General features: G+C 36.0%; 1 protein-coding gene across 4 annotated transcripts in view; it reads left to right on the top strand.

Annotated features, from left to right (window-relative positions):
* Nucleotides 1-454: 454 nt before the first annotated feature.
* The window catches only part of sh2d3ca (SH2 domain containing 3Ca), a 100,785-nt gene continuing 84,212 nt past the window's right edge, over nt 455-17,027 (top strand). For 2 of the 4 annotated variants that reach the window (XM_068223911.2, XM_073914462.1), the window contains exon 1: nt 11,833-11,996. Coding sequence is in view for 2 of the 4 variants with exons in the window: in XM_005155608.6 (XP_005155665.3) it covers nt 665-683; nt 9,455-10,157 (722 nt within the window). In the remaining 2 variants the exon portion in view is untranslated. Of the gene's footprint in view, nt 684-9,454; nt 10,158-11,832; nt 11,997-17,027 lie in introns of those variants that run through there. The other 2 variants (XM_005155608.6, XM_005155607.6) reach the window with 2 other exon arrangements.

Here is a 17,027-nt window from a genome sequence, read left to right on the forward strand (position 1 = left end):
AATGACATTACTTTTTATTTATCATCCATTTTTAAACATGATTTAAATTTGTCTTTAAAAGATATATTTCTGTATTTCTCGGATGATGGTCATGCTCTCGATCTTATTGTAAATTTTTTTGTGTTACACTGTAATTTTTTTATACACAAAAATAAGTTTCTAAAAACAATACCTGTTTTTAATACTTTCCTTGCTGAAATTTCGTATAATATTGAATCTCTTAAGCTTATTAATAATAAGAAAAATAATAAGTTTCTTAAAGCTTATGACAATCTTTTTTGTTAATGTTTGAGGCTGTGTATTTTTTCTCTCTCTGTCTTCTTTCTTATTTTTTGTTATTGTATTTTTTCTTCAATGCAGTGATGTTATTATTCTTGTATTCAATAAAAAAAAAAACACTCTCTCTCTCTCTCTCTCTCGAATGTCAACATCAAGCGTTCTTGTGTAAAGCAGCATTACAGTACAGATCACATGCATCCGCCCTGCATCAACCACAGGAAGCTCTTCTCTTTCACTGCTTTCTTGCACTGAGCATCAACCCTAAGCAGCGGAAGTGGACACTTCTGTCTCAACATACACATACAAGAGACATAAGTCAAATCTGTTGCTGCCCGTCCCAGAAAACCACCATCAGCATCCTGCCGGACATACAAGAGGCTAAACCATGATCAAGCGCAAGCTGAGTGAGTATGTTTGATTGTGGACTTCCGGCATAGTATGGCGAAATTATTCTTTTGGATCACTTTACCATGAGGTGTATATAATGTGGTATGTGATTTAAGTCTCTGGTTTGTTATGACTATTAAAGATCAAAATGTTTTAAAGGGGAAATATAATAAAATTAAGATTATTTACGTTTAAGTGCTCTAATCGGGTCTCTGATGACTCTGCTGACACAGAAATTGTGATAAAGGACAACCCAGTAGCTGTGTTATTTCTGCAAGAATGAGGAAAAATGTACTGTTCAGATTTTGCTCACTTTGTGACATAGAAATGTGAGATTTCTATAATATTGCCATCCCTTAATCTGCACTCTTTCACCCACAGTGCCAATCCTACAGTTTAATATTTACATTTACTGGAGATTTACAATGCCAGTGGCAAAAACAAACATTAAAAATGTTCTTTTGTTGGATGTACATCCTCATATCCAAGCCTCACTGAGGTTGAATTGTGTTATTAAAGGATATGAGAGAAGAATGTCAGTGAAGTGTTATAAATATTTAAAAAATAAACTCAGAGCGGCCACTTGTGTAGCATGTCTTGCACCAACAGCCATGCCACATTCAAAGACACTTAAATCACCTTTCTTCCCCATTCTGATGCTCGGTTTGAACTGAAGCAGATTGTCTTGACCCTGGCTTCTAGAGCGAGTTCAGTGCCTAACTCTGCATCCATGCGTCCTTGATATGAACACATTCAGGACGTTTCACGTGTCCTCCATTCTTGCGAATTGAGAATTGGAGCTGAACTTTGGCAGTTGATGGTAACATTGCACGAGTATACAAGGATGCAAGACCACTGAAAATGCATATTGAGAAACAGCCCATGTCTACATGCCTAAATGCATTTGGTTGCTGCCATGAGATTGGCTGATTAGAAATTTAACAAGCAGTTGGACAGGTGTACCTAATAAAGTGGCCGGTGAGTGTGTATTTTACACTGGACTGCATCAGCAGCTAAAGTTACCATCATCTTCTGAGATCATTCTCCGATACCCGATCAATGGGTTCAGTTTAATCTTGAAAATACTTACTAGCTGGTGTTCAAATGTGAAGCAAATCTTTTCAAAGTTTCCCAACAAAAGAAAAAAAAAATGCTAATTGAAAATTAGGCACATAACGATCAAGTTGTTAGGGCATCTTTAAACAGCAAAGGCGGTACAGAAACTAAAACATAAATAAGCATAATGTATTTATGTATTTAGCATCATAGCGTCTTTACACTAAATTCTGAGTATACCAACTTTTGAGCAGCCTTAAATAGGCTGTGTAAGGGGCTAATCACACCAAAGTGCCTGTTCTGTTCCGAGAGCGTGAGGCTTTTTGTGTTGACAGAACAAAAATAAGTGTGGTGTGCTTTACTGTATATATTTCAATAGGCAATGACTGAATCTGCATACGAACCTTTCACAAGACTGTGAAAAATATTTAGATTTTTTGAACATTTATATGTATTTATATATGCATTATAACATCTTTGCATCAAATTACAAAAAAAAGTAATTTTGCTTGTGTGAGGCATTTGAAATCAATCTATTGGCAGAACAGTAAATTTGATGTTGTTTTCTCTTCTGGCTGCCAATATCAGTCTCACTGATATTATTTCTCACACAAATATTTTCAGTTTTCTTAAAGTCTTTATAACACCATCATGGAGTTTTTCTTTTATTATTTCAGAAAATAAGATTGTAAAAAAATAATTTATTTTTCTATCCCGCATACACTACACTCTAAGTTTACTTAAGTAAAACTACTTAAAACTTATTAACCAAGACGACTTCTACTACTGACAAACCCGGGAATGTGAAAAGGGTTTATTGTGAGTAAGTGTTGCTGTTGATATTCACGATTTGTAAAGTCATACAGCTCCAGATAACTCGAAACAGCAACCAATAGTCTTTCCTCCATCTTTAAGTCTCCATAGTCGTCTTGACAGCACAAACACTGCTGTTGCCTCAACTGAAACCACACCTCTGCTTTCAATCAAATGGAGAATGAAAAAGACGTGACTGATATAGCTCGCTTTTTCTGCTCAGAGTTGACTATTTCAACTACAGGCGCACAGTGCACACCAGCAAAAATGCAAGGTGTGCAGGGCACATAAGCAGCGCACAAAACACTGGCAGCCATTAGAAAACTATTTAAAAGATGCGCCTCTCATTGCAATAAGTGCGTTTTGGTAATACCAAGGCCTTAAGATGACTTTAGTCCATTTAAGGCAAGTCATTTCACTCACCGGTCATCTAATTCTCCAAAACTGTTTGCCAAGCTTACAATTACATTGCATATTTGCAATCACCAATAGAATTAAACAACATCTGTCTCGTAAGTTTCGTTTCTACATGTCTGAATCAAACAGGCATATTTTCAGGTTGCCCAAGCTAATGCGCATGTGAAAGGAACAAGATCATGACATTAACCTCATTTATGGCCGTTCTAAACATTGGCATCCTCTGAATGCTTTGTCAGATCGCACTGCTCTTCTAAAGTAATTCAATACTTGATCATAATGGCAAATTTCCTCCAGAAATGACAGACACACTTTGTTTACTAGATTGTGGGGTGTAGTTTGAGTAGTTGCTGTCATGTGATGTGTATTTGACAGCATGGAATGTACCTTGCGTTCGTTTCATACAGATTGCAAAGCCAGAAAATTTTTGTTTTCAAGTGTAGTGGGTTCATTTAAAAGTACAGATATCCATTTTTTGTAGATATATTTCTTATGACTATGAAGCAAGTATTTGCTGAGATTCCAGTGTGTTTGTCTTCCACCAAAGTGTCGCAAATCTCGAAAATGTTGCCTGATCTGAACATCTCCCCCGGAGGAATGTCAGTCTATAGTAATCACCGATTGCCTACTGTACTAGTAGGCAGGGCTTCATTCCCTATATTGACCTTTACATTTTTTCCCCATTCAAAACTATACAAGTGACACGTCTTGTGTATTCTATAGTCTTTGACTTTAGAATGGTGACAGTAGTAGGTATGCTCCGATCAGGATTTTTGCAGCCGATACCGAGTACTGATTCCTTGTCATGGTGATCAGCCGATATCGACTACCGATTCTAATGCTTCAAGCTTTATAATGCATAAAGCACATTTTCCCTCTAAGTGTGATACTTTAGCGGAGATCTCTCCTTACCTAAGAGAATAAATGAAGGATGTTCCATAAAATCCCTTAAACATGTCTCTTATAACTGTTTTTATGTACTGTTTTGTGGACTTCTCAGAAGCAGCCTTACAGAAAATAATAGATAAAATAGTCAAAAACACAGAACTTTTAGTTTTTATACATGTAAAAGGGCCTAAATACATGCAAAGCCATTCAAATATTTTGCTCTTCAACTAGCACATCTGTGACTGCAGCTCCTATGCTCAGGACAGCCTAACAGCAGCTCAATCATTCGATGAGAGAGACAGGGATGTGCACTTGAGATATCTTTACTGTGCTATTCATCTACCCTAATAAGTGCAAAGCTTAGAACATCACCGTGCCTCTCAAAATCTGTTCTCTTGCTAATTCACTCTCATCTCCATTATTTGCGTGGTATTTTATCTAATATCTTCTTTAACGGTTCATAGGATCGGCCAGAGTGGCGAGTACAGATCGAGTCATAAAATGTGATTATCAGCTGATACCGATCTCAGCCAATTAATCGGAGCATTCCTAAACATTGTTATTGAAAATCTAACAATCAACAGTAAACAAGGAAAGCATAAGGAAGTCACATGGGTGTAATGTTTGCTACAGCAGAGGTATGATTGTTCTATGATTGTTCGCATTATTTTTTTTACAGACAAAACCACCTCAACATTCGCAGATAAAACCTTCCTGGCCATGTGAGATTTGTTTGTTTTGTTGTTTCTGTCAGAATAGTGTGAAAAGGCTCTGCCCTTTATTGGAAAGCAACATCTTATTTGCAATTAAATTAACAGATACAAATAAAATGTTTAATGTTTTTAATCAAGCTACATATACTGTAGGCAATTTTTGACAAGCTATGATAAATGATTTGTAAGGTATTTTAAGATGAAACTTCATAGACACATACTGAGAATTCACTTTACTTATGATCAAAAGAAACATAATACATCCTCTATCATTCAGTGCCTTTGACTTTATTGATTTTTTATAATGGCTTTAAAGGCTAATGTTCCTCTCTTATGAAGGTTTGTGTATATGAAGGCACTGGTGCAAAGCACAGAGATAAATGTTTAAGAGGCTTTTTGTTGTTTTGCTCCACATGCCTGGAGGTAAAGCCAAAGCCAGAATCCTGCTGAATGAAGACAGTGTGGGAATACCATAATGACATTTGGGGATTCAGCTGCACAAAGCAAATGAATGTACTGCAGACGAGATCAATTTAAGCTGAATTGAACATCGACCAGGAGAAAACAAACTCGTGATGAAAATAAAGGTTGTTTATGTCAGATTAGTTTCAGTGTTATGAGGTCAATAAAGGGCAAATTATACCTGTATATGGAGAACAGGGAAGTGAGATACCGTGCATGACTGTTGTGAAAAAAAAAGTGTACATTTGTCAAGTTGTTGTCAAGGCTTTTTAAACGGAAGGTTTTTAACTTAAGTGCTTGATTAAGGAAACGTTGAAAATGTGTACTGCATTATATCATATTACATTTACATTAAGTTTATTTACAATTTTAATAGTGTTTGTTACACTTTATGGATGTTAAATTTATATTTAGTCTCATAGAATAAAATGAACACTAATGTGAACTGATGTTGTATAAATATAAATTATTAAAGAAATATAATAAATAATAAAGGTGATTGAAAAGGAATAAATTGAGAAAGGTATAATGAAATTTCTATTATTGGCTGTTTGCAATATTTTGTATTTTTGGGGTGTCTATGCTTTAAAAAGTAAATGTACAAATGGAATCAAACATGTTATATGTCAAAGATGCCAAAAGGATAAAATTTGTCTCAGGTAAAGCTCATATGTCTCATGTAAAAGAAGAGATAGGTAAAAGGAAAAATAAGTTGAAGTAATAGACGAATGATGTGTGTGGTTGTCACAATCACCAGCGACCCAGCCTGTGCAAATTGCTGCTAAACGCACAGTGTTGCCTAGAACAACAAATCCGCCATTAAATGGACTACAAGAACCAGTCATGCACGTCTGGCCTAGATCCACATGATTGCAGACAAACACAGCTGAAGCTACTCATGAACTGATTACATGGACTATTTAAGCAGCACAGACATACACGTGGGGGAGGCAGTGGCGCAGTAGGTAGTGCTGTCGCCTCACAGCAAGAAGGTCGCTGGGTCGCTGGTACGAGCCTCGGCTCAATTGTTGGCGTTTCTGTGTGGAGTTTGCATGTTCACCCTGTGTTCGTGTGGTTTTCCTCTGGGTGCTCCGGTTTCCCCCACAGTTCAAAGACATACGGTACAGGTGAATTGGGTAGGCTAAATTGTCCGTAGTGTATGAGTGTGTATGGATGTTTCCCAGAGACGGGTTGTGGCCGGAAGGACATCCGCTGTATCAAAACTTTCTGGATAAGTAGGCGGTTCATTCCGCTGTGGCGACCCCGGATTAATGAAGGGACTAAGCCGACAAGAAAATTAATGAATGAATGAGACACACACACACTTGTTGCTAATGCCTAGTTCAGACTGCGTGATTTTAGCTCCGATTTTGGCTCGCCGACAGGTTTTAAGAAATCGCCGACAAATGCCTGAGATCACAGGCAAATCGCTGCTCGTGCACGTGAGTGACAATCACACAGTATGAACGATCAAAGACGCGATCTGAGAGAATCGCAGATGAGTCGCCGATGCCTGTGAGATATTTGGCATGCTAAATATCTGGAGCTGTCGCCGATTCAAATCATGCCGTGTGAATTGAGTTTTGACAGAAAATAACATCAGCGATCGCCTACAGCCAATGAGAGAGCAGCTTTCACTTGTGTGTGTGTGTGTATACCTGCTGCAGGCCAGCGGGAGGCTGGGGGAGAAGTTATAAGCGCTTTTTTCGGTTTATTTGGACCCACAAAATGGAGGAAAAACTAGTGGAGGTTTGACAGGACTCAGGAGCAACCGTGTCTGTTTGACGTTTCATACAGAAAGAAATTAGTTTATTATCAACTTAAGTTGAGGAGAAATGGCTAATTCCCTTGAAACCCAGGTGAACAAACATGTACATGTTCTACCCCATTAAAGGTAGTTAATAACAAAAGATATCCTACATGTTTTTGGCTGTGAGACGTAGTTTGGACGAAGTTGTCGGCGATTCTCCCTATAGTAAAGTCATGCAATGTGAATGTCCATGTCGCCGAACCATCTTGCAGTGTAAACAAAGCAGCGACGAAACGATAGCCCAGATAGTCATGCAGTGTGAAAACATCTGTGACACGACTAGTTTGAAAATCATGCAGTCTGAACTCGGCATAAGTCTTGTAAACTGTATAGTGAACATTATGACACGGTTTCCCTTGCCTTGTCCTGCCATGTTTTAGACCCTTCTTTTGTTTGTTTATTCCTGTCTGCTGCCAGCCTTTTGGCCATTTGCTTCTTTATTTGACTTCGACTCTGGATTGCCTGTGTACATCTGTTTGCCCCTGTGTTGACCTTTGCTAGCCTGACCATCCTGCTAATAAAACCTACGTTTGGATCCGCACACCCTGCTGTCAGTCTTACTTCACATTACAGAAGTAATAGGGTGGAAAAAATAATAAGCTTGTGCTCCATCCTGCTCCATTTCGACCATGTTGAAATGTATTTTTGTTAAAGAGTTTTTCTGTATGATTTTTCTGTTCGAATTAAATAATCAAATCACTATAAACACTGCTACATATAACCCGGGAAAAATCTGAAAAAACTCAACAGTTTGGTTAAAAACATTATAAAAAATGTAACTCAGTGGGTTGATTTACATTTCAACATAGTCGAAATGGAGTGGGATGAAGCACAAGTGTATTATTTTCCCCATCCCATTACCACACACATCATTCGTCTATTACTTCAACTATTTCTTCTTTTACTTATTTTTTCTTTTTACATGAGACATATGAGCTTTACATGAGAAATATTTTTTCCTTTTGGCATCTTTGACATATTACATGTTTCATTCCATTTGTAAGTTTACGTTTTATTACATAAACCTAAAAAAATTGCATAGTATTGCAAACAGCCATTAATTGAAATTTAATGATACCTTTTTCATTTTATAATTTCCCCTCTATTAATTAAAATATTACTTTAATAATATATATTTATAAAACTTTTTTAATTGATTAACTTCCTGACATTGTTTAAGAATCTGTTCCAGACTGTGCCATAATTTCACACCACATACAAACATACACAATTTTTTTAAAGTTGTTCTTATTTTAAACCTTCTTAAAAAAAGATTTTGTTCTCTCAGATTATATACCCTTGTCTTTCTTCAAAAATCTTTTGCATGCATATTAGAAGTAATTGATTCCTAGCTTTAAACATAAATTGTGCTGTTTTTAATTAAATTTATTTTGAGTTTGATTTGAATTTATTGACAGCCATGTATTAACATGTCTCCGTAGTAACACGTATAATCATATCAGCAGGACAGGACGTGTGCAATTTAACTGGAATTAAAAGATCTGTTCAGCTCGCTGTGATCATTGTGATCAAATGTGATCAATAATAAATTTTACAATTTTAAAACGTTTTTAAAACAGTGCATTAGATATATTATGAAAATAAAGAAATAAAGTCAGTTAAAGACCACACCACAGCAGCATGTCAGTACAATTATAAAAAAGACAATTCAGTCCCAATTGTGTGTGACATAGTGTGTGACTCATTGTTGCAGAAAGGCTTGAATTAACTCCAAAACAAATCCATCAAATAATCCATGAGAAAGTTCTTACTGTAGTATTTTTTCGCAAACGTTACGTGAGATCTGCCGCTTTCATGTCTGTCACTGTGCTGTTTATTGTAGGTTTTTGGAGCTTTACAGAAACATTCTGGAGACACCAGAGACTTATCTTAAATCTTAAAAAAGGGTAAAATAGGTGCCCTTTAAGATTTATTAATTTGCAACTGCAAAATACAGTATAGCCTCACATCATGTTTCTTCCTTTAATTATACGTCTACATGGCTGTGTTTCTTTACCCCATCTCCAAAAATACACAAGAACTACATCAATATTAATAATTCAATATGTTTTTTATTTCAGTCTGTCCAATGTCTGAATAAACTCAGTCTGGACAAGACCGCTGAACTAGGCAAGAAAACAAAACCAAAATGGGGTTAAACAGTGATAGTTCTCTGTGAGCTATAATTATTAAGATAAATGAACATAAGTTCCAACAGTGATAAAGAAAACATGTATATGAAAAAAGCTTTTTTTAAGATAAAGCTTTATTTTAAGTATCGCCTTCCTGTTTTCACAGAGTCTTAATTTCCTCCCCTGTTCATCATAATCACTGCTCTTGCATCATGCTATCATTTTAATCAGTAGGAAATATTCTGGCTTCATTTATGAGAAACCGACTTGTTCATATGGTTGTTTTAGAGACTAAAGGGGCCGATGAAGTTTTCCCACAGACAAGGTCAGGGCTTGTATGTTTACTTATGAGCCTGCATATTTTGTTCTCACATTAAAGGAACTCTTGGAATGACAGGGTGCACAGCGGACGTTGCAATCTCTCCTTTTTCACCACAGAACGCTTTATGAAACTCAAATCTGTTTTAACATGCGCAAAATGTTTTCTCCTTTCTTAGGCTTCAAGTGGTTTGGTAGCCTCACCAACCTCCGGCGGAAATCAGATGCGCAGAAAGATGACGAATCAGTCAAAGAAATGTCCACTGACGACATGGGCATGCATCCACGCAGCCCAAGCTATGCCACCTCCAGTGAAATGTACACACACATGGGCACCATGCCACGCCATTCGAAGAAGGACAAAAACTCGAAGAAGAGCAAGTCCAAAGACAAGGCCAACCTCACTCGGAGCCAAAGCTTGAGACCAGACCATGTGGTTGAATCTCCTCTCCTTAGTATGCTTTCTGGAAAGGGGATGGAGGTTCTGGAAAACCCCATTATTGAAGACAAGACGGCTCACATCCAGAATCGAGACCTTCCACCTCCTCCATGTGTGGATGGACACTCAACAAGGCTGGAAGATGAAAATAAGAAGCTTGAAGTAAACTTCAAACATGTTGATGCATCGAATGCATGTCTGGGAGCTTCAATAGAACTATGCGTGAGCCAAGAGTCAACGGTCCAGCCAGTGTTGCCCAAGAAGAGACTTAAAGAAGGAGACAAACTGATGAAGGACACTGAGGAGCTCAAGCAGGACAGTAACTTGATCCAGTTGCCTCAGAAGACTGGCAACCGGATGGAGAAGAAGATAGCAGTAGAAGAAGATGCTAATATAGTGTGGAACTATAAACTTGACGGCCAAGAAGAGAAGGAGTTAAACAGGTAAGAATTCGCTAAGTTCATTGATTCTTAATTTGAACTTTTAGCTACCTATTACTGTATGTACTGCTATGGCAAGCCGTTTTACATTTCTTTCTGATTGCTTAAGCACAATTTTGAAATTAAGACTCATTTTGTCAAAACACTACACACAATTTACACATGACTAATATTGACATAAACATGATTAACACCAGCATTTGTTTTAGATGTTTTCAATTATCTTGTAGTTTATGTCCAGCCTTAGTGATGACATGAGACATTAAACGTCAACAATAATCATGCGAGATAATCATCTTGGTGCAAAAGGCTTTAGTGTCATGCTTATTTAGGTCTATCAATGATAATCTGCCAAGGTACCAGCACAAAAACATCAAAACATTGTGTAATTATTATATGTACACATCATCCTAATATCGAATACAATCACATGATGATATTATTATCCTTTTTGAATTTATAATAAAGTTATGTGGCTGCAAACAAAAATAAATTATTGAGTCAAATTTAACAGCAATATTGCCGTTTCTCTAACTCTGCTAGATAGCCCTCCATCTTGCATCTCTGCAATTTCCCTGGACTACACTTCCCAGAAACACCTGCACTCATTACACCCACACCTGATACATATTTTTCAGCACTACAGAAAAACCCAGGCTGCGTCCAAAATCCAAAAATACTTCCATACTATATACTACTCTAAAAGCAGTATGCGAGCCGAGTAGTATGTCCGAATTCATAGAATTTTAAAAATAGTATGCAAAAAGTACCCGAATGACCTACTACTTTCAGCGAGATTCTGAAGTGTGCATCCATGAAACGTGATCATTACAAAATGGCCGATGTCAGCAGTCTATTAGTGATGCAACAAAGACTTTTGATATCTACCATGTATACAAACGCTACTTTACCTAAATAATATTTTAATTTATAGTGAAACACACCAATAGGATTGTGCTTTAGATGGCACATTTTGGTAAGAACTCAAACTCTCACAGTCCATTATGGACATTTTCCAGTTGTTGACGGTGCATGGGTTATAACAAGTGTTTTTTCTTGTTTCCTGTTTCTTTCTTTTGCCCTTGGACTTTTTTTTTCATGATTGATTACTGCCTTCCTTGACCTTTTCCTGTTCACTGCTTTTTGGAATTATCTGGGACATTGGTTTGTTTTATTAATTTTGATCCTGGCCGTTTTGACCATCCTCATCTATATTAAAGAACGGCAATTGGATCCGCATCTCTGTCGTCATGCTGCAGTACGTAACAATGTCCATATATTTATTGACCACCTGAAAAAAGGTTAAAACCCATCCAAACCAGAATACATTCCTTTGTGTCACTGGCTATAGTTTATTCAACATAAAGATTGATGCCAATCTTGAGATGCTCTCATGAGACAGAGACTAAGGAAAAAGCATTCTTATGATTCCTTACTCTGTGCATTAGGACATGCATTTCTGATACTGCTCATCTAAAAGGCCCCAGACACTTTTTTTGTTAAACATTTTTATATATAATGTAAAAAATACCATAATAATAATTATTCTATGTAAATTATTAATTGAAATATTTAGTTAAACAGTATTTTGAGTCGCCCTCATCAATTCTCATTAGTCACATTAGTAGGCAGCAGAGAGCAACAGGGTGAACCGGGATTCAGAGGAAATCTGTGGTTCATTCTTCTCAGCTTCCCAAAGGAACTTCACTGGACACGTACATGAGAACACATACTGGGAATTTTAATCAACAACTTTAAATCAGTAATTTTTTTATTTATTTTTTTTTTTATTTGTGAAAGTTTTGTAAGTTGTTTGAGGATAAAGTTGTACAAGGATTTCAGGTGAGTTTGTAATTGACAGTATGTTGTATGTGTTGCAGGAAATGCTATTTTGCTACTACTAAAAAGCCTAATAACTTCCATAATCTTTCTATAGTTTTTCGTTTTATTTTGATGACAGTTGTGGCTAAATTGCATGCTGTTTATCTTTATTCATCATCTTTCATTCATAGTTTATCTACACTGTTATCTATGATATTTTATTCACAATCTATTTACACTGTGAAGAATTCATATTTAAATTCATTATAGCATTTACCAAAGTGCATTATAGCCAAACGGAGTAGTTGTGAAATCAAAAGATAGTGCTTTCTTACTTCGCGATATGACATGGCAAACAATACTTTTATTATTATGGTAATGTGGACAGCATTTTAATACAGACATACTGCAGCTTGTAATAACTAGATTGTACTTGGTCAGAGCTCATTATAAATGACACCTGGTTTGTTGTTTGCAAGCTAGATCTTTTCTCTGTTGTTTGCAAATACAGCTGAAGGAGGATAATGATGTGAGGTCAGCCTGCACATCTGGAGGATGTGAGAAATGTCTTCAGGAAGACTCTGTGTTAAGAGTCTTCCTGCTTTTGTATACAGTATCTGTAACCCACAGTATCACTACCTTTACAAAACTTAAACATGCTTTCACTACAATAAAACAAATAATCAATGTTTATGTTTTGTAAAGGCATAGCAAGGAAACTAGTAATAAATATTTTATTCAAAAATATACTTTATGTATACTGGTGTGAAAACGTGTTTGCCCCTTATGGATTTTTTGCATGTTTGTCACAATTTAATGTTTCAGATTTTCAAACTAATTTAAATATTAGTCAAAGATAGCACAAGTAAATACATCCTGCAGCTTTAAAATTAAGTTTTGTTATTGTTAAGGGGAAAAAATATCCAAAACCACAAAGCCTGGTGTGAAAAAGTGTTTGCCACCTGTTAAAACATATTTTATCTCCGGTTTTTTACAACTGAGTTCAATTTTTCTAGTAACACCCAGGCCTGATTACTGCCTCATCTGTTTGCAATCAAGAAATCACATAAGTAGGGCCTGCCTCACAAAGTGAGAGGACCACAAATCCTCAAAATCTGTATACAAAGTTCGAAAACAAATGAAAAAGAAATTAATTGAGATTTTCCAGTCTGGAAAAGGTTATACATCTATTTTAAGCTTTGGGACTGCAGAGAACCACATTGAGAGCCATTATCTAAAAATGTCAAAACATGAAACAGTGGAGAACCTTACCTGGAATGGCCAGCTGAAAATTACTCCAAGAGCCCAGCATCAACTCATCACAAATGACCCCACAACAACATCCAAACAACTGCAGGCCTCAGTTAAGGTGAGTGTTCATGACTCCACCATAAGAACCATACTGGGAATAAATGGTTTCAAGTTCCCAAACGAAAACCACTGCAGAGCAAAAACAACATGAAGGCTTGTCACAGATTTTCCAGAAAACATCTTAATGATAACACAGTTCTTTTGGGAAAATACTCCATAGACTGAAGAGACAAACACTGAACATTTTGGAAGGTATATGTTCCATTTTGTGGGTTCATAAAAAGAACACCATACCAACAGTAAAATGTGCTGCTGGTAGTGTGATGGTTTGGAGCTGTTTTGCTGCTTCAGGACCTAGAAGACTTGCGGTGATTAATGGAACCATGAATTCTGTTGTATACCAAAATATACTGAATGTCCGGCAATTAAGTTGAAGTGAACAATGATCCAAAGCACACCAGCAAATCCACTTCTGAATTGCTGAAGAAAAACAAAATGAAGATTTTGGAGTGGCCTAGTCAAAGTCCTGACCTAAATCCAATTGAGATGCTGTGGCATGATCTTAAAATGCAGTTCATGCTCAGAAACCCTCCAGTGTAGCTGAATTACTGCAATTTCAGAATTGCTAAAATTCCCCCACAGTGCTGTAACAGATGAATTGCAAGTGGGCCAAAAATTGTTTTTATCTTAAATTGACGCCACGGCTTTTATGATGTCTCTCATCCATGTGTTGTCCATTAAAAAAAGAAATGAAAAGAAAAAAGAAAATATCTGGCTAAACTGAAATCTAAACTTGTGTACTTCATTTTAAATTAAGATAATTAAAATAAAATAAACATTCAATACATTAATCAAATTCTAAAATTGACAGACTTAGATTACATAATTTTGCAGTTATTTAGCAATAATGCCGAAGGGTCATGTCAATATGTTACCATAGCAACGAAAACTCATGGGCTCACACTGTTTCATCATCCCAGCAGTTTTTATCTTTGGTAGAATATAAATGTGGTACAGTAATGTATCTAAAAGCAAGCATGTAAATATAATCCATATAAAATGACTTTAATCTTCTAAATAAAAAACAAGCGGCAGCAAGTTGCTAAAAGTAGCCAACTATGGCAACCCTGCTGATCCATGACAAGGTTTTTTCCTTCACTTGGATATTTTGCTGCAGTGCAAATCTGCAGTCACACCACAAGATGTCAGTGTAAAATTCAAGACTTTGGCTTTTTGAAGGACGTTTTCTTTCTAACTTGTTTTGACATCTATGCTGCTTTCATTGCTGTGTTTCAGATCAGAAAGTCTTTGTTCAGCGCAGTTTTAATTTTAAATCATTGAGACTAAAGTGTTTAAGATGTTGTCTGTCTTTTCAGAGTTTGGCAGTTCTGCTTTTCTGAAACCTTTCCCATGCTGAAAGAAGTTTCTTTCTGATTTGACAGTAAATTCGATGTTGCTCATGCATGAGGCACCTTTATTTAGAACTATTTTCACAATTAAAGCAAGTTGGTTTCCCTCACATACTCTGGGAGTATATTTGTTATACGATGCAGACACTGGCTTCCTCTTTATTCAATTCAACTCAGCTTTATTTGTATAGCGCTTTTTCAAATGTAGATTGTGTCAAAGCAGCTTCACATAAATGGTCATAATAACTGGAACAGTGTGGTTCAGGTTTTAGTGTTTAAGTTCAGTTCAGTTCAGTTTAGCTCAGTTCAGTGTGATTTAATCATTACTGAGAGTTCAAACACTGAAGAGCCAATTCATCGATGCCTAAAACATTTTGTGTCAAATTGGAAAGTCAGATGAAGTTAGTCACACTTTTACACAATGAAGATTATCTTCTCTTTCTCAAGCATTCTTAATTTCTGTAGCAAAAACAATAACTCATGTAAATGGATTTTTTTTTCATAACTTGAATGGGCTGTTTGTAAAAAAATTTTTAGATGAGAGGTTTTATTTAAAATATAAATTTATTTCTTAGGTAAAACATCATTCCCTCATATTTGTAGCCTAAAATTATTAATTTTATTTCATTGGTTGCTTCAATTCTTGTGTTTTTTTTTTTTTTTTTTTTTGAAAATACATAAAAATTTAGCAAAAAAACGGACTGCCAAACGGACTGCCATAAGAAAATAAAAACACAGAATAAAAACAGATTCAAATGTGTTAGACGGGTTTTAAAGGAATGTAAAAGAAAAGAAAGACACAATAGTGCGATCTGTCGGATGTATCACAGTGCTCATTCAGTAAAGGCACAGCTAAACAGATGTGTTTTCAGTCTTGATTTGAATGTGCCTAATGTTGGAGCACATCTAATCATTTCTAATAGCTGATTCAATTGTAGTAGCTGAAGGTAGATTCACCCTGCTTTGACTAAATTCTTAGAATTTCTCATTTATTTAATCCTAAAGATCTGAGTTATCTGTTAGGTTTGTATTCAGTGAGCATATTGAGGCCATTATATAGGAAAAACAATTTTACCAAGGACGAAACAAATTTACATTTTAGAAAAAAAATTAAGTCGCAAAGCACTTTTACTAGTCCTGAAACAAATTAACAATGACAGATTCTTTACGGAATGGGAATGTACCACACACAAGAAGTCCGTGGTGAAAGGCGTTGTCTAAAAATGTAAATTTGTTTCGTCCTTGTTAAAATTGTTTTTTCCTATGTAACTGTGTTCTAAGATAGGTAAAAATGTTTTCCAAACTTTAAAATTGTCTTGAGCTTCATAAAAGTGTTTCACACTTTGAAATGTTGTTATTGCACTTCCCGGCCATCACAATTTAGTGATTTATAGACAAGTAGTAATACTATAAAATCTATTCTGAATGTAACTGGGAGCCAGTGAAAAGACCTGAGGACAGATGTGATGTGCTCTGATTTTCTGGTTCTGGTCAGAATCCTAGCAGCAGCGTTCTGGATGAGCTGTAACTGTTTGAATGTCTTTTTGGGAAGGTCAGTCAGGAGGCTGGTACAGTAATTCACCACCCTGGTGATGAAAGCATGAACAAGTTTCTCAAGTCCTCACTGGAAACAAAGCATCTAATTTCTTAAAGCAAATGAAATCCTCAAGTGCTTGAAAATCATGAAATCAAGTGCTTCCAAACCTCGAGTTTGGGATTCTCTGTTGAAGAAATTTTAAAGAATGTTTGAAACCCACAGCCATTAGCATCCAAAATAGGAAATAATGGAAATCAATGGCCACTTGCTTTCAACATACTTCAAAAAAACCTTCTTTTGTATTCAACAGAAGAAAAAGAAAATCTAGCTGGTTTGGAACAAGTGGAGGGTTGTAAATGTTGCCAGAATCTTCATTTTTGTGTAAAACTATCCCTTTAACTTGACTATTTCAATTAGTTTTGTAATAACAGGAATTATAAGGTTACTTTGTGAGATGCTCTATGCTTTCTGTTTTTGGTCCAACCGCTTTACATCCTTGTCATTGATGTGGTATTTCTGTGAACACATTTTTACTTCCTTTGAATGTAAAAGTATAGGGTCAAGTTCCTCTTTGAGTTTTATTAAGCATCTTGCGCTATGCAAAGAAATTAAACGGGTGTGTTAAAAAATAACTTGCAGAGATGGAGCTCGTGATCAATTTCATAAACTAAGCCACTCAGAGACACTGAAAACACTATTATAAGCTGCTCACATTATAAATACAATAAAGTATTTACAATTTGATAATCACACTGAACTATTTTTTAACATTACCAGCTGACTAGAAAGTAATAC

This window comes from Danio rerio, chromosome 10 (genome assembly GCF_049306965.1).
Source record: "Danio rerio strain Tuebingen ecotype United States chromosome 10, GRCz12tu, whole genome shotgun sequence".
In the NCBI taxonomy this organism is placed as follows: Eukaryota; Metazoa; Chordata; class Actinopteri; order Cypriniformes; family Danionidae; genus Danio; species Danio rerio.